This window comes from Rhodofomes roseus, assembly GCF_022264815.1.
Source record: "Rhodofomes roseus strain CIRM-BRFM 1785 chromosome Unknown C8Q71scaffold_30, whole genome shotgun sequence".
In the NCBI taxonomy this organism is placed as follows: domain Eukaryota; kingdom Fungi; phylum Basidiomycota; class Agaricomycetes; order Polyporales; family Fomitopsidaceae; genus Rhodofomes; species Rhodofomes roseus.
In genome coordinates this window covers 345,087-361,612 of record NW_025952986.1, presented here as the reverse complement: position 1 = coordinate 361,612, position 16,526 = coordinate 345,087, and the positions used below count along the sequence as shown (strand labels likewise).

Here is a 16,526-nt window from a genome sequence, read left to right as displayed (position 1 = left end):
CCGGTAAGCCGCTCAGTTGGCGCCGACCGGACTCGTCGGGGCCCCTACACCATGCCTTGACGAGTAGCAGATAACATCTCCTATGCAAATGCCGGCTGACTGGTAACGCAATGATAACGAAGTAGTAGTTACTAGTGCTTATGCGTACGAGCACTCTTCAGTTGTGCGAAGAGCACTGCCGGTGTCGCAGACGACTGGACTAGAAGAGACGCACCGATCACGCTGATCGTGTCCATCAGCCTCTCAACCGAGCCATCGTCAAACTCCGGGGGACTGAAGGCGAACGACAGGTCGCGGGTCGACACCAGAGGGACGACGGGGACTTGCAGCGGCGTGGTGACCTCAAGATGTACAACGACAGCTGCGGGGTTCACGGGCGGAAGTGGCGAGCCTGAGTGTGGCTCAAGACGGCGGCACCTCCGAGCGTAAAGCGATGGTACATGTCCCTGCAGTAGTCGTCCGCGCATGTTCCGAATGTGCACTACATCACAGCATGTAAGCACATATATGTGTTGTCAGTGGCGACTCGCACCTCTCGATGGGCCTCGGATTTTCCTTTGCGCCGTCTCACTAGGTGGGCGGAGTGGTTGAGAATCGGCTTCTGTGCGGCGTGATACGCAGGTAGTTATCGCCGTAGAAACGATATGGACAAACCGGGAGACCTCAGCACGGTGCCGGTGGGCAAAGATATGAGCGTAGTCGAGGATGCGAGGATGGCGGCACATGCTGGGACGGTTCGAATGTGCCTTTGCGCGTGACGGTGGTGTTGTCGGCGCAAGCACTTGAGCGAGCTGAGACACGCGCGCAGGAATGCGGGACTCGCGTTCGTAAGCAAGATGCGCGATATGTGCACAAGTATCATGGTTTATGTTACGAGTGAAGTTGTGGGGCGTTGGCGAGTTGATAACAATGTCGCGTATATCTGCATATATACGAGACGAGCATAATATTGAGTGAGCAGTCGCGGAGCACGGCGTAAAAGACGGAGAGGGTCTGCCAAGCCCAGGTGTAGAAGCTCACCTGGCGTGGCCAGGTCCTGGATATCCCAGGCAAGCGGTATTGCGAGCGGACGAACATGCAGGGTCGGTCTACCGTGCGGCGGACTGTGCAAGCAATGACCGCAGGTAACCTCGCCTGGCAAGACAAACACACACCTTGGGACAATGAACCGCTCTCCTGGCGCATACCGTTTGTAGCCCAATACGGCGCCGTTTTAGAATACGATCTGCAGAGACGGGAGGTCCATCGCCCGACCTCACGTAGTGGCGTACTTAGCAGCGACTGTTGAAAGCATAAAGAGGTCGAGGTATAAGCTCACTTACATAACTGGTGCGACCACTCCGACGAAGCTGCGTTGGCTTCTTCTGAATGTCGACCGCCCGGTGTACGATGCGAGGCTCAAAGAAAGAGATCCAATAGTGCCTCAATTCGGGAGGTCGAGGATGCCAGTTTCTGTTCTATGTGCGAGTGTTGTCTGTAGGTGTCTCGCCGGGAGTACGGGGCGACGAGGCGCGTAGGAGCAGGATGGGTCTGAAGAGGGGAACCCGGCGGTGCGTCCATTCGAGGAAGTCAATGACGAGCTCTGTATTCGTCTGAGCGTGTGTGTATATTCGTCTGAATGTGTGTGTCGCGTCATAAGTACCAGATGGTCTATACCTCAAGTTGCTATGTAGGCAGGAGGACAGATAGTCGGACGGAGACCAGGCCGTCGGCGATCGGGAGGAGCGAACTGAGAGGTTAGGGTTCCTGTACCGAACGAGGTCGCTCGAGCCTGACGACAGTGACGAGAAGTAGCAGTCAGTGAGCACCGATGCGGCGCTGAGAGGAACGGCGAGGAGGAGGAAGGATGATGATGATGACCTCTGCATTTATTAACCGCTACAAGCAAACATGTGCTAAGACGCGGCGGACGCCGGCCTGTACAGTAGTGGGCGTTAAAACGCGCCACCCAGGTCGACGTCCAGTTCGGGGCTGTACTGGTAAGAGTAACGTCTGGAGGGTTATATAGTAATGGGTCGTTGTCGGTTTGTAGTCTATGGTAGCGTCTATGGTACTGGTTCTATTCGTCTGTCCGAGTCGCATAGATCGTAATAAATAAGCATGAGAAACAGAGATGTAGGGAAACTGCATAATCCGCGGTCCGCGTTCGGCGCGTCGTCTTCTCCTAGGGGCGCAAGCCGGGTTTGTTCCCCTAGTGCACGAGTGATTGTCGGAGGTGTGGGAGTGTCGAGTTTGGTGACGGTACTTCGCCGTGCAGCTAGTACCGTCTAGTCTTCGTCCTCGTCGGTCGGTCCGTCGGGGTCTTCTTCTGGCTCTGAGTGAGGAGGAGGAAGGACGCGGCTGGGCGACCGCCTCGTCCGCGAACGCGCCCGTCACGTGCAGAGCGCGTCGCGCGTCATCTTCCCCGACCTCACGCACGACCGCCTCGTCCTCCTCTGCATACCATCCGATACTCTGCAACCACAAAGCTGCCTCACAAGTACTGGTGTCTTATGCTCTCTGCAATGGCACACTCTGATCGCCTTCTCTGTGCTGCTCGTCGGCGTCCTACCCTTTCCACTTGCTTCTATCCGCCGAGTGCCTAGCGAAGCATCCTCTACACACAGCATCACACTCCTGGTCAGATAACTTGAAGGCCGTACTACGCTCGCTGGACCCTGACATGCCAATCATGCGCAGCAGATGCCAGCCCGGGGCTAGGCGAGCGGTCTTCGCAGATCGACGCGATCGAGGTATGTGTGCTGTCGTGCCGACGTTTTTGCGCTGATCGCAACGTCGACGTTCAGGCCACACACGCTCGTGCCTCTGGAGACGTCCGAAAGACGAATTCGGAAGGACTCCAAGGACGAACACGCACATACCGCAAGAAGGGACTGGAAAACTCTGGCGGGGTGCCCGCCCAGGTAGGTCTGTGCACCAGTGCTGCTCCTTCCCGCTATCGCTGACCATTTACCGCTCGAGGGATACACGGACTTTCTCCGTCCAACGGAATATAGCGTCCGCGCGCGGAGACGAAGTGAAAGTCGGAGGCCGGATCCTGAGGAGGGCGATGATCATGTGGTGTACATGAAGGAGGAGCCAACAACGCCCCGCACGTCATTCCACTGGTTCTCTATGCGCGCTGTGACGGTACACCAAGATCACCTGCCGAGAGTACGTGCTCCTCCGAGTCTAGCAAAGTGCGGCCCATCCTCGACGCAATGCATCACACTTTTGGCGAGATCGCCTGAAGACTGTACTACGCTCTCTGGGAATTGAAATCTACGCGCAGCGGATACTGATCATAGTGCCAGGCGAGTGATGCCCTGAGGAGTGACCGGTCTTCATAGATCGACGCGCTCGAGGTATGTACGCTGTCGTGCCGACGGCTTCCGCGTCGGACGCAACGTCGACGTTCAGGGCCACACAGGCTCGTACTTCTGGAGACGTCCGAAAGGCGATTCTGTCAGGACTGCAAGGACGGACACGCACATACGGCGTGAAGGGACTGGAAAACTCTGGCAGGGTGCCCGCCCACGTACTAGGTCTGTGCACCAGTGCTACTCCTTCTCGCTGTCGTTGACCATTTACCGGTTTGCACGGACCTCACGCAGATCTGTCGCGTCGATCCTCGAGCTCAGCGTGATCGCAAGCCCGTCCTTGCAGGAGCTAGGACACCGCGCGCTGACGAAGAGCCGACACTCAGCATCTTGGATGCCGTCAAGAGAAATCGCCTCCACCCTCTGCTGTGACCATGGACCTCATCCACGCGGTGTAATAGCTCATCGAGCCAACTACTCCAAGTCGACTTTCGAGACGTCCGGTTTGTGCTCACCGAATCACTCCCTCCACCGTACGTCGACATCAGTCGCCAGGTGCCCTGCTATGAGTCGTCGTGCAGCTCTTATGAGTGAGCTCCCCACGCTGGAGCTCGTAATCAGGTTGGAGACAGTTTTGGAGTGGAATGTATGCACTAGTTAACGATGTTGACGAAGCACCGGCCGCCGCACGATCTCTACGCAACAGCGGTGCTACCCCTACGTGTCACGACGGAACACGCACATCCCTCTCCTTTGTGTGGTAGCAACGGCCTCGCGAGGCATCCGCCAGTCAAGATCGACGCCATCAGAGTAGATGTAACACGCCGACTCTCGCTCGTACGCTCGCCATTAACATCTCCCTACTCTCATCCCACACCGTGCGCCCGACAGCGTCCTCCGACACCCGCGCGTGTACCCCAGGCGAAAGTGTCGCGCCATCTCTGAAGACGGGCCGCTCGATATCACTTTGGCTTCGCGGTGCCTGACGATGAGGGGGCGGACGAGGCAGTAGACAGGGTCGGGCGGCCGCATCTGTCGAGTTGAGGGGCTGAGATAGAGCGCGTGCGTGGTATGTGTGTGGTTGGCTGGAGGAACTGTGAGTATCGACGAATAGATTGTATCCCGTGTATACTCACCTGCGACCACTTCCCGTAACACCACGTTGTTGTGAAGGCATTCCGGAGGATCCCGTTCACTCTATGAGCGCACCGCCGACGAGTGTGGTTCTCCGCATCGAATGTGGTTGCTGAGCATGTCTTGAGCATTAGATCCTGGCCGGCCTGCTGGAAGACAAACTCAGAGCTCGCTCACGTCTGAGTACTCGCGCTTGGTCAACATCATAGATCTCGCAGGAGATGTCAACCATGCCGCGAGCGGTCTACGGCCGGAGAGGCCACAAAACGCGGGCATGAACTTCCGAACGACGTCGCCCCGGAGCACACCCGCCTCCAAGGTGGCCCAGTCCAGCGTGCCGAACATTGACATGCGCGTCGTGGACGGAAGCAGCCTCAAGGACCAATCAAGGGCGGAGGAGGAGCGCCAATCCGCGGTCGGGCTTTCCTGTCACTTCGAGCATCGAGGCTAGAGGGCCGACGCCGTCATCCTTGCGATCGTACCAGTGTAAATGAGTGTTCTAGTTGCTAGTTTCGCAGCATATCCGAACCTCCCGGGCGTCAACGTTTAGGCCTCATCACCGTGCGACAGAGGCCTTGAATTCGTCCGGTGTCCCTCAATCGCGTCACGGTACGTGCAATTTATCTGCACACGCTGCGTACACAGGGACTAGAGTCCGCTGTCTCGCCTTTTATGAGGTCTCGCACAGGTTCATGAGGTCAGTGCGGAACATTGACCGCCCATTGTAGTCGCTCATTTGCTCCGCCCTACTACTTACTGACTCCTCTTGACGCTACAGGCCACACACTCGAGGCTTGGGCCACCGAAGCGACGAGATGAGTATCATACTGTTTGACGTGAGTGGCTCCCGACACGCCGCTGAATGCCTGCTCATGTCCGTGCTCCATCAATGAGCGATTGAGCAGCCGGAGAACGGGGGCTTCATCTGCAGAATACTTACGAGGGAGTTCTTAATCAGTCATGTCATTTATGTAGGTACTGCCAATCACCGGTCAGGCCCTCAATGGCGCGTAGCCTGAACCCGGCAGCGCTCGCTATTATGACAATGGATATGGCAGCCTCGAACTGAGGTGGATGGTATGAACATGCCAGTCGTGCACCGAACGCGTTGAAGCGGCAGCGTTTCCGCGGTAGGCGCTCTTTGATATGGTACTGCGACTACGCTGAAAGGACTGATAATACGGCTTCTCGTCTACACCCGTAGGCGGGAACTTTGTACCTGTGAGGGGAAATGAGGTGTTTGTCCCGACAGATATGGCACACTCATCTCGATACCGGCTGACGGGCCAGTAGACACCAGTCCCGCAAGCCTAGTCGCCGGAGTGCCACCCGTCGGACTTATTGGCCAGGAGCAGGTTAATGGTAAGTAACGTGCGTTCTCTCGTGATGGGTCGGTCAGCTCACGGTATGTGGGTGTCGCTCTAGATCCCAAAGTCGGCACCCCGACGTACATGTGGTCCACTTATATGGTCAGCGAACCTACAACGCGGCTTGCAGCTTCTACAGCGCTGTCCCGACGGGGACCCTTCGCTGCCGCTACATTGGCTAACTTCGGCACATGGCTATCGTCCATGTACTGCCCGGCGGGACAACGGATGACGGCCAGAAAGCGCGTACACGCTTACGACATGGGCGTGACGTCTCGCCCAATCATTATGCGATGGAAGTACACCAATGGCAGTCGGAAGCGTGCAACACATGACTGCGTTATTGTGTTATCGTTCACAGTCAAGGGCGTTCGACTTCCCTCTCACGTCGATTTGCAAACATCCGAATCCTTACAGAGAAGTTGGCGCTGCGCGGATGCGGTGGTGCCCGTCCTCGCGTCCTCAAGGTGCAGCCAATACCGGTGTGCTCCAAGTTCTATGAACAGCTCCGAGACGTCGTGTATCCCTCCCCTGGACTCAGTCAGCTATACGGAACGCTCTCTCTCTCTGTCTTCCACTCATCTCGCTCTCTCCTGTTGGCACCGCTCTACGCTTAGAACTGTTTGACATACAACATGCCAGTCATGAACCGACCTGAGGTGCGCACCGTCGTTCTTTACCGACGTGGCAGAGATCATGATATTGATCCTATGTCTGTGTGCTGTGTAGAGAACGTCGGCTTTGATCCCACCAGATCAGGATGTTGAAGAGAACGCAATGAATCACGACCCCAGCGCGACGCCGTCGCCGACCACCGCCGTCAATTCAACGACCTTAGGCTCCAACGGAGGCAATGGCTCCAGACCGTCAGTGAGTATATGCGGGGTGGAAGGACAGATGTAATTGCTAACTTGTGTGCACAGCCGTCGGACCCGGCCCTTACAGGTACTACGAGAGTGTCCCCGTTGCCTGATGAAACTACCCCAACTCAGGTGAGCTTCGTCAGTTCCACTTACCATTCAGCTGAACATGGAGCGATCGTCACAGTGGCATGGGCTCGACACGTCACAAGGGGCAAGTGCGCCTTCACAAAGTGACTCGGAGGTGAGCACGAGCGGAGCGGTTTGAGCAGTGATTGTGTTGACCAGGGCTTCTGCAGCCGAACGTGAATTCCAGCGGACTGCCAGGTGCTCAGGCTTCCACGACCAAGGATACGAAATTGGGAGACATCTCATTGAACGATGCGACGGAACGATTTGAAACGTCCTTGGTAAACGTACTGAGGAAATTCGTGGACCAGAAGAAGTACCAAGGCGCAGACGACGAACTCTCTGAAGCCTGGTCGACGTTGGCCAAGGAAGCTTGGTCGACCGAAAAGCAGCGCGTCGAACGATGGCGGAATGAAATCAATGCACTGCTGGTCTTTGTAAGTCACATCCATGTCTGTGAGAAGCGTCAAGGCACAGTGGTTCTGATATGAGTCATTTGTAGGCTGGCTTATTCTCTGCTGTCGTCACTGCCTTTGTTGCCCCATACTATGCTGGTTTGCTGCCAGCTCCTGACTTCAACACAGATATCTTGGAGCAGCAAACACAAATCTCGGCGAGTACATTACTGGTCCTCGAACGGATATCCTCGCAACTCGGTGGCGCGACGACGGGTGCTGCCGTCACGGTCGCCTCATCGTCGTTGGCGGCTGCCAGTGCCATGGACTCTTCACCGTCTAGTAGCCCCTCACTGCCACCCGGTCCACCGCGATGGATCGCCACCGTGTGGTTCATCTCCCTGGTATTCAGCCTTTCCGCGGCCTCCGTCGCGTTAGCCATCAATCAATGGCTGAATTTCCACGTCGAGCAAACCGGGCTGCGAAGTGCACCTCAGAAACTATGGACCTGGCGGCTCCGAAGGGATGCGATCGACACGTGGAAGGTCGAATCCATCGTGGGCCTCCTTCCCTGCCTCTTGCAGATCGCACTTGTGCTCTTCCTCGTGGGCATTATTGGTTATCTTATGGAGATCGGGCCCGACATCGCTGCCCCGAGCGCGGTCTTCATTGGCCTACTGCTTCTATTCCTCGTCGCCACTTCCTTTCTTCCAGCACTCACTGAATACAGTCCATACAAGTCACCGCAAGCGTGGTGGATATGCCAAGCCTGCAGATCGATGCAGTATATGCTTTGCTGGTTCGTCCTCCGGCTGTGTCGTGTGACCCTCAGCTCCCTGGGGATTGGGCCTCCGACTAGAACTTCGTCTCTGAACGCAGATCGCATATACAGATGGATGGAGGCGCTCCGTGTATCTATCGCTCAGCATCAAGCGCACCTGCATACATTGATGAAGACGAACTGGCTCGGCCATGAACAGCTCTTCCTGCGAAGGCTGCTGACCGCCCAGAAAGTCAAGACAACATTGTTCTCGTACATTTACAACATGACGACGGACATGGACGTCCTGTATGCGATGAAGATTTGCCTGCAAAAGGGATCTCAGTTCCTAGCAGTCCGCGGCGGAGAGGTGGCGGCTATAGGCGAAGCAAGAACGAGCGTCTTGTCAAGTCAAGCGTATGCAGATTCACTTGCGCGACAGTCGCGGAAGTCTCCTGGCGATGAATTGCAATACGACAGTCTGGACAGCACTGCTACTGTCTTGATAGGTCACATGGTGCTGGACACGTTCTTTCGACCGCAGACAGAACTCGACGACGACACTCAGGCTCTTCATTTGGAGTTGAACCGTCGCGTATTGGCCGGACTGATCCGCGCTATGCCTCCCGTCGATGGGTATAGGGCCTGCATGTCTTTGTTTCAGCGTTTAGATGATGGTCGCCCGTCCACGAAACAACAACGAGCCACCTTGGAGGTTATACAAGATGTCTACATCACAATTGATTACCTCGCGGAGGACTGGTGGGGGTTGAAACAACAAATTATGCAGAAGATCAGAAAATTTGAGTGTGCTCCACATACCGAGCTGTATCGTCTGCGCAACGTTCAAGGTCAGTCAACCATCCGCTTCAGTCACAACCAGTGTAAGCTCAAATTTGGCATAGACTGGCAGTGCGTGCAGACTGCACTCACGACGGTATATGCACACCGTGACCCTGTATCCACGATTAAAATCACAACCACCGTTCTAGCCATATGCATGTTGTCCGTCAAAAACGAGCACACATTGCCAGCCGAGCCGTCGAGGGGAGCTTACCTGGCCGACGTGGTCCACCGATTCGACGAGCACTTGGCTACCCTAAGCCGCAGAGAGCTGCAAGACGCGATACAACACCTTCCTCCCGCGGCGACATACAGACTCGATTGGGTGTTGTCTCGCTTGACCGCCGGCTGGGACATCTTTAGATTCTTGAGTACGACCAAGATTCGTCGGAACGTCATGATGTCCACAAATCGCATCGCGCGGCGACTCCAATGGCTGCTCGAATGCTATGTATGGACGCCACCAGGGACAGTCTATGGGTTCAGTCTTGACTTGCAACGCAACGCGTATTGGGCACAACGGCGTCTAGAAGAGGCCAGGATAGACGCGACAGGCTTGTCAGTCATCTTCGACGCTCAGAATGTCAGGATACACTGACACTTGCAACAGGGGGGAAGGATGGCTCGAATGCGCTGCAGATGAGCCCCAGAGCGAAGGTGATCGAAGAGTCGACTCCCCGGAGGCGGCTGGCCCAGGGCCTACGGAAGCTGGCGACGAGCGGGCCCGGGACCCACCGGCGGAGCCGCGAACAGACAGTCCGAGGCAATCTATCACCCAGCACCTGTAAGCAGTGAATCTCGCGCTGCACTTGATCGCTGCTGACGAGCTTGCTCTAGCGCTGACGCAGTGCATACGCTTGAGGGATCCACGGCGCAGGGGCCCGACATCGAGATGCAGGCCGTAGGAGCCGGCTTGAACGCAGCGCCAGATGTGCCCGGTGTGACGGACACCGCACCGCCAGCCGTCCCTGGCAGCGGGACAAGGCTAGAAGTCGCTACGACGCATGATGAATCTGAGTCGCCGCAAGGGCCGGATGCCGCCCAAACCGAGTCGGTGCATCCACTAGAGGACACCGAACCGCACGCAGACGAATCCGATGACGCACGCGTGATAGCAGAGGCAGGCACGTCTGCGGGCGAAGGTCATCTGGGCGGACTCGCAGGTGCGATCGAGCGCGCAGATGAACGCCAAGGCTGCGACGCGCATTCGAGTCTGGAGGGAGGAGGTGCACCAGGCGACGTACCTACGCAACCGTCCGAGTCGCACCACGGGCAGAACCAGAACACCGGCTGATTCGGAGGACGGATGACGATGGTATCGCCGTATACGTTGTGAGTTCCTGGATAGACCATCGCCGCATGCTGACGTTCACCGCAGGCGGCCAGTGTGGGACAATCCTTGACGATCCCTGACCGATGATAGACGGCTCGGTGCATGAACAAGTTCCTGGATTGCGATGGGCTGATATTCCGTTTAATCTTGTGCTTGTTACAGCTGCTCGTGACGACTTTTTTGTCAGTTATTGTCTCGGAGACCTTGATACATACAGACTTGAGTGTGTTCTTCGTTACACTCGTGTTTGCCAACTGGATTGCCTGGAGCTTCCACGGAGTGTTGCTGTCTATCGTCGAGTCTGTATCGTGTTGTGTACTGGTTCGTTCGGTACGAAACCGCCTCCCGTCTGTCTGCTTCGAATTGTCGTTACGATGATTGCACCCAATATAGCACACGATGTTCAATCGAGCACATTGCGACAATCGAGAGGGATATAAATGAAAGTTATATTTCCAGGTCTGAACCTACTTCGCGACGACCGTTACACTCTGTGACGCCGCGTTCATCAGACAATACCCGCAGTCTTGTATGCTACCCTTGAAATAGTGATGCTCGTACCTCGCGCCAGTCCGACGGGCATGCTTTTGCGACTGCTGCACCAGCAGCTGCGTAGATAGGTAAGCTGCCAGTCAGCATTGTACGAGCTTGATCGCATACAAGCATACCGTACTCACAGTACTGTCCCTCCGACATCGCCGCCTCCCGCCCTCACGGGCCTCCCATGCGTCGACTCGGAGCGCTCCTGTCTTCTCTGCCTGGACGCCTAGCGGAAGGGAGCCACCTTCGACGCGGTTCACCTTCGACGCGGTTCACCTTCGACGCGGTACACCTTGACACGACTATTGAGCGGGCAGCCTGGCAGCTGGTTGCGGCGAAGCGCGTGTTCTGGTCGCAGCGACCTGTTCCGTCGTTCGACCCGTGCGATGCGTGTGCAGCTCACGTTGTTATTGATTGAGGGTTCCGGGGACCAGTAAATGCGGCAGCTTTACGCGACTGCGATCGCACACTCTGACAAGGCCTGCATTATTTTCTTCGGCTAGCGGACGATCAAGGTTTCTATTCATATGCGAATGTTGCCTGGATGGGTTTCACGAGGGGTACAAGACGCTGGGGAACGTAGGAGCGGGACACGAAACCGGGAGAGTCTGGGGACAACCGGACAGTCGGCGATCGGGCGAAGTGGGATTGAAGGGCGACGTATCCCGCGTACCGAGAAAGGTAGCCTAGGACAGACGAAGCGTAGCAGTGAGACCCGATGCGGCGCTGAGGAGGCGGTCGAGGAGGAAGGACGCGGCTGCGCGACCGCCTTGTCGACGAACGCGCCCATCACGTGCGGCGCGCGTCGTCTTCTGAGCTCTTCTCCTCCTCGTCCTCGTCCTCACGCACGACCGCCTCCTCCTCTTCTGCATCCCATCCCATACTCTGCAGCCACAAAGCCGAATACGGGGCACGTCATTCCACTTGTGTCTTATGCGCGCTGCGACGGTACACCACAGTCGCCTTCCTAGATTCTATGCTCCTCGCCCTGCGCTTTCCACTTGTTTGTATCCGCCAGAGTCTCTAGCAATTGCAGAGCATCCATCGATGCACGGCATCACGCCCCTGGTGGGACGTCCTGAAGGCTGTACGACACTGCCTGGAAACTGACACTCTCACGCAGCGGCTGCTGTGTACTGGGCTAGGCGACCGATAACCTGGGGAATGACCGGTCTTTGCAGATCGACGCGTTCGACGTGGTATAGAGTTTCACTGGTAGTTCCGTCTGCGAAAGATGTGTTTGATACCTGAATATATATGTCAGTGATGTCGAACGGCTCGTCTCGAACTCGGACTAGTGGCCAGAGTCCTTCAAGCTGTGCTGTGGTCGACAAAGTTGTATTTTGGCCAACCATATGTGCCAGGTACGTGTACTTAACATCGTACCTCCTCGAATCACCAATGCGTCTAGTAACTCGATCTAGCAATGCTGCGCCTGACCTGGCACAAGAGCTCATCAAGTTCATCGCGCACCTGCCTCTGCGACCAGCCCGTGCTGCTCGCCTCAGGGTGGTGCTGCTTTGTATGCCGTGCGCGACAACAGGCAGCGCCGCGGCTCTACACGACCTCATGCAGGTACTCGTGTCCAAGCAGAGCAGGCGATCCTACAGCTGCGCGTTCGGCGAGCCCGAGCACTCATCTTCGGGGTGCCGCCTCCCGGCGCTGGAGCACCTCGCGTTCACGCTGCTCGACTGGGCGCTGCGCCCCGCGCAGCTTCGTCTCGTCGCGCGGCGGACACCGTTCAAGCGCTCTGTGCGAGTGCGGAATCGCGCTCGGAACGTGCACATCGCGTCGCACGTCGTCAGCGCGTCTGACAACTCGCGTCGCTGCCTGGTGTCGTCCGCTCTGTCCGCCCTTGCTCTCGCCGAGTCTAATGTAAACCCTCATCGCTTACATCTCATCCGAGACAGCCCGGTGCAACAGACGACCTGGATTACACCACCAAACACCAAAGTACTGTGCGCGGCCATCGGGGTCACGCCTGCCAGCGGCCCGGACACCAGTCTCGGCAGCCCATACGACATACAACACTCAAACTCTATGTCAACATGATGCGCAAGCAGCTCATTACTCAAACAAACATCGGTCAATCTGAAACCCTCGACGGATACGAGGAGGATGCGAGGCAAGGCTCTAGTCGGATATGCAGTGGCGGTCCGACGTCCGTAGTCTATCGATACGTCTGTGCTGCTGTGGTGCGCTATGAACACTCACCTAAAGACCAATGTTCCCCGGCTCTTTTCATCGAAGCTTGGGCGAATCCCGGCCTTTCCATCTCAGTTCCGAAGACCCCGGGTCCTGTGCGGTCTGAGCGTCTCTTGATAGCACAGTAAGCTCCTAGTACGGCGGCGCCTCGAGAATACAACATCGGCTGGCACCCATCGATAATGTGAGCCACGCCGTCCCTGCGCAATCCTCTTCAGCTCTGACTTAGGAGATCCCGTCTGCTCTCGTCTCGACGCTTGAGAACAGATCAGAGGGTGAGCGGACTTCATTCAGCCTCACTGACATTCTCGCCGTCCATCGCGTTAACTACGTCCATGGCAGGATCGGCGCGCGCTTCGAGGCTGGATTATACCATTGGCTCGCATCCCTCCTCACAGTGACACGCATCCGCAAAACAACTAGGCAACTCGCTTGCCAGGTGTGTTCTGTACAAGCAGTTCTTTGGCGACGCACTAATCGAAATGCGTCCAATAGAGAAGCTTGAGACGAGACGCCGGCTCTACGTCGCGAGAAAGCGCATGCAGAAGGGTTGACACGACGAGTCTTATATATCAGGTACGTCTATCATAATTGGCATAATGCTGCTTGATGACGGTATAGCACAGAGGAATGGCTGAGATAGATACGTCCGTAACGGACGAGGATGTGCTGCCGGAGGGCGACGCGCAAGTCCTTGGGACAGCGGAATCGGACACCGAGACATTGGACAAGTCGGTGCCCAACAAGTCAGAATTCTGGACGGAGTGGTCCATCGCTATTCACTTCAGGCCACCCACATATGTGAGGTATGCCATCAGCTTTGCTCGTGTGGCTTGTACTCACTTCCCGATGCTGTCGCAGGGACGACTGCCCGCGACTCCCGCACGAGCTTATCGAGCGCATCTACGAGTTCCTTTGGAGCGACCCGCTGGTGCTCGCCAGTGGCATGCGCGTATGCTGCGCTTGGTATCACGCTGCAGGCGCGTTGCTTCAGCGGTCAGATGAGCTGTCACTGTGGACCCGAGCGGACTTACGCAGCTACGCGCGTATGCTGATGTCTACCCGGAAAACGGCTTATAACGAACGATTCTGCGAGTTGAGTGTCTATGACAATCCTCGCGAGCCGTTTACACGCGTCTGGCCGATGCTCATTCATGGAAGCTTGTTGCCGAAGGTAGCAAGGCTGAAACTCGGTGGCATTGATTGGACGACTACCGGTCCACATGATGCCTTCTATGAATGCCTGCCATCTTACTCCGAAATCATGTTCCTGACCATTTCTAACTGCTCGTTCCGCACCCAAAGGGAGCTCCGTCGACTTATAAACGGACTGCCGAGTCTCAAAAAGCTCACACTTTCGAACATTACACTGCAATGTCCGCTAGGTCTCCCGGAACCTGTCCCCTCTCATGTCTCAGCACGTCGCCATAGCCTCAAAAAGATCACACTGCGGACTGACGAGCTGGTTGCCCTGTCATCGAACAATCGCGATCCAGAGCCCGGAAAGGCAGCTTCGAGGACAGGAGTGCTGTATGCATGCGCTGTGTATTCGTCTGTCGAAAAGCTTGACCTGGATTTATCATATTTTCCTTCGGCGCTGTTTCTGCTGAACTACCTCCTTCGCTTTCCTCGACTGCAACATTTGGAAGTGTCTCGTGGTCTCCAGCAAGACCTAGGGATTGGATCCGCAAACACCGATCCACTGCACACGGAATATACGCCTGCCCGCCCACTGTCCTCGTTCACCCTCTGGGGTACAGTGGCCGAACCAACTACACTACAGCTGCTGCGACTACTGTCTACCCCTCATGCGTGCAGCACCCTGAAAGACCTATTCCTTGTTCTCAATTTCAACCCGTCTGTGGAATTCGTCCTCCGTGTCACCCGCATTCTGGGCCTCTGTGGTCCCGGTTAGAGCGCTTTTGCTGGGATGCTGGTGGAGGTGACGTGCATTCTCTCTCGGGTGGTCCTTCAGTCACTCATTGCTGTATGTATTGTAGACTCGCGGATTATTCCGCAACTCACGGCGAACACCTCGCTAGAATTTCTCACCATGACTTTGCACCGCGTTACCCCGAGGTCATGGACGATCCAGAAGACACTGTTTACAGTGCTATCTGACATTACAAGCACAGAACTGGAACGGCTCGATCTCGACATTCATTTAAACGGCCCCGAGCCACCATTCCGAGAGGAAATCGAGGAGACACTCGAAGGGGCGAATACTCCGGAGCCTACCTCCACTTTCCACGCCATTCTCTCCCGTAGTGTCTTCGACGAGCTTCCCGTCGCCGTCGAATCTGATCCAGGCGTACGCATCACCATGTTCTTCTATACCGCAGTAGATGAGCCACCGGCAGCAGACTCTGCCTTAAAGTCCCACGTGGTCGCTCTCTTCGCGCCGTGGTTGAATCGTGGAGTCTTGAGAATCAAGTTCCGCCCAGACCCTGATGGCGAATGGGAGGTCACTGGTGCACAGAGGAAGGCACCCACCGGTGAGTATCACAGCTTCGTTCTTCATGAAGAAGCGCGAGCGATTTGCTGATCAAGCTAACCGCCCCGACAGTTGACTCGGAGAATAAAACACGGGCTGATGCACTTGTCTTGGAAGGCAGACCTACGGAGGCCGGAGCGAACGAGTATGGAGGGTCGACATAGGGCGAGAACGCGGACGGGCAGAGTCAGACGAGGGGGCGAAGACGGGTACGAGCCGGGATGCGGTTCGGGCGTGCAGGACTACGGTGCGATGACGGCATATGCTCCTTGGCTCTCTGTTTTGTACACGGGACGATGTTCGACTCGGACGACGCTGATCCTTCAAGGGAACGAATGTATCTATTGGTCAGCTTGTGTGAGTGCGTGTCATATCAGGAGGTCAGAGGTAGTCGAAACATGTACGAATAAACCGTTCGCAGATGCCAATCATTACCTTCATTCACAGTGCTCAGGTCTGCCCGCAACATCACCGTGTATTACACACGAAACAGCCGGTCGTGGACTCGGACATACCTATGAAAGTATATCTACCCACAATCCGTAGAATACCACCACGAGTCGCTCGAACGCAGACCGATCTTGCATGACACTTAGCAATAAAGCGCACATTCGCAAAGCTTGTCAGATCAGCGCTGCAGACATTCATCGTTCGGTGGATCGAAAGAGACGTACTGGTCACGACAATCAGCTCTTCTCGGTCGAGCTATCATCGAACTTCCGAGGACGGGGAGGCCGGCAATGTTGAAAGCTTGCGTTTCCATGTGCGAGGGTTACCTGAACGTACTTCACCGGGGGTACAAGACGATAGGTCACCTAGGAGGAGGAAACAAAGGTGAATAGGATAGTCGTGGACAGTCTCACACTGCACAGAGGCAGCCTCGTCGGCGAACGCGCCCATCACGTGCAATGCGCGCTAACGCGCGTCATCTTCCCCTCGTCACGCACGCCGGCCGACCGTGGCCTCCTCCCCCATGCATACCACCCCGTACTCTGCAACTGCATAGCCGGACACGGCCGGGCACACAATTCCAAGTGCTGATGCCTTATCGCGTTGCGATGGTTCACCGAGACCGCCTTCCTAGACTCTCAGTAGCGTCTTCCGGCTTGTGCATTGAAAGCCTCGCATTCAATAACAGTGCCTTTTCCTTGACCGGGTTGACCTAGA

The 16,526-nt window shown here is 56.3% G+C and overlaps 6 protein-coding genes across 6 annotated transcripts; 5 read left to right on the top strand and 1 right to left on the bottom strand.

Annotated features, from left to right (window-relative positions):
- Nucleotides 1-69: 69 nt before the first annotated feature.
- On the bottom strand, nucleotides 70-1,342 carry C8Q71DRAFT_362155 (uncharacterized protein). The gene is made up of 4 exons (XM_047918079.1): nucleotides 1,323-1,342; nucleotides 655-922; nucleotides 533-601; nucleotides 70-481 (listed from the first exon to the last, which is right to left on the bottom strand). The coding sequence occupies exons 2-4, from the start codon at nucleotides 860-862 to the stop codon at nucleotides 132-134; spliced, it is 627 nt and encodes a 208-aa protein (XP_047773944.1). The 5' UTR covers nucleotides 863-922; nucleotides 1,323-1,342; the 3' UTR covers nucleotides 70-131.
- A 4,699-nt stretch (nucleotides 1,343-6,041) lies between these two features.
- Nucleotides 6,042-8,155, top strand: C8Q71DRAFT_362016 (uncharacterized protein; the record flags this gene model as incomplete). Its single annotated transcript, XM_047918078.1, has 6 exons — nucleotides 6,042-6,459; nucleotides 6,530-6,670; nucleotides 6,724-6,792; nucleotides 6,848-6,904; nucleotides 6,960-7,226; nucleotides 7,292-8,155. Coding segments are annotated over exons 1-6 (1,422 nt in total), but the record flags the coding sequence as incomplete, so codon positions are not given.
- A 1,751-nt stretch (nucleotides 8,156-9,906) lies between these two features.
- Nucleotides 9,907-10,514, top strand: C8Q71DRAFT_785316 (uncharacterized protein). Its single transcript, XM_047925076.1, has 2 exons — nucleotides 9,907-10,116; nucleotides 10,166-10,514. The coding sequence occupies exon 2, from the start codon at nucleotides 10,223-10,225 to the stop codon at nucleotides 10,496-10,498; it is 276 nt and encodes a 91-aa protein (XP_047773942.1). The 5' UTR covers nucleotides 9,907-10,116; nucleotides 10,166-10,222; the 3' UTR covers nucleotides 10,499-10,514.
- A 1,288-nt stretch (nucleotides 10,515-11,802) lies between these two features.
- C8Q71DRAFT_361961 (uncharacterized protein) lies at nucleotides 11,803-12,976 on the top strand. The gene has a single exon (XM_047918077.1). It carries the CDS (start codon nucleotides 11,918-11,920, stop codon nucleotides 12,710-12,712), a length of 795 nt encoding a protein of 264 aa, XP_047773941.1. The 5' UTR covers nucleotides 11,803-11,917; the 3' UTR covers nucleotides 12,713-12,976.
- Nucleotides 12,977-13,272: 296 nt separating this feature from the next.
- C8Q71DRAFT_361912 (uncharacterized protein) lies at nucleotides 13,273-15,051 on the top strand. Its single transcript, XM_047918076.1, has 5 exons — nucleotides 13,273-13,304; nucleotides 13,361-13,441; nucleotides 13,492-13,671; nucleotides 13,727-14,807; nucleotides 14,866-15,051. Exons 3-4 carry the CDS (start codon nucleotides 13,496-13,498, stop codon nucleotides 14,778-14,780), a joined length of 1,230 nt encoding a protein of 409 aa, XP_047773940.1. The 5' UTR covers nucleotides 13,273-13,304; nucleotides 13,361-13,441; nucleotides 13,492-13,495; the 3' UTR covers nucleotides 14,781-14,807; nucleotides 14,866-15,051.
- C8Q71DRAFT_886027 (uncharacterized protein) lies at nucleotides 14,919-15,798 on the top strand (the record flags this gene model as incomplete). The annotated part of the gene is made up of 2 exons (XM_047928572.1): nucleotides 14,919-15,360; nucleotides 15,432-15,798. 2 exons carry the CDS (start codon nucleotides 14,919-14,921, stop codon nucleotides 15,521-15,523), a joined length of 534 nt encoding a protein of 177 aa, XP_047773939.1. The 3' UTR covers nucleotides 15,524-15,798.
- Nucleotides 15,799-16,526: the final 728 nt, after the last annotated feature.

Coding starts and splice junctions, on each gene's coding strand:
- C8Q71DRAFT_362155 (XM_047918079.1), bottom strand. CDS start 862: ATGATACTTGTGCACATATCGCGCATCTTGCTTACGAACGCGAGTCCC. Junction 602..654: donor CACCGTGCTGAGGTCTCCCG/GTTTGTCCATAT, acceptor CACGCCGCACAG/AAGCCGATTCTCAACCACTC. Junction 482..532: donor AATCCGAGGCCCATCGAGAG/GTGCGAGTCGCC, acceptor GCTGTGATGTAG/TGCACATTCGGAACATGCGC.
- C8Q71DRAFT_785316 (XM_047925076.1), top strand. CDS start 10,223: ATGAACAAGTTCCTGGATTGCGATGGGCTGATATTCCGTTTAATCTTG.
- C8Q71DRAFT_361961 (XM_047918077.1), top strand. CDS start 11,918: ATGTCAGTGATGTCGAACGGCTCGTCTCGAACTCGGACTAGTGGCCAG.
- C8Q71DRAFT_361912 (XM_047918076.1), top strand. CDS start 13,496: ATGGCTGAGATAGATACGTCCGTAACGGACGAGGATGTGCTGCCGGAG. Junction 13,672..13,726: donor AGGCCACCCACATATGTGAG/GTATGCCATCAG, acceptor ATGCTGTCGCAG/GGACGACTGCCCGCGACTCC.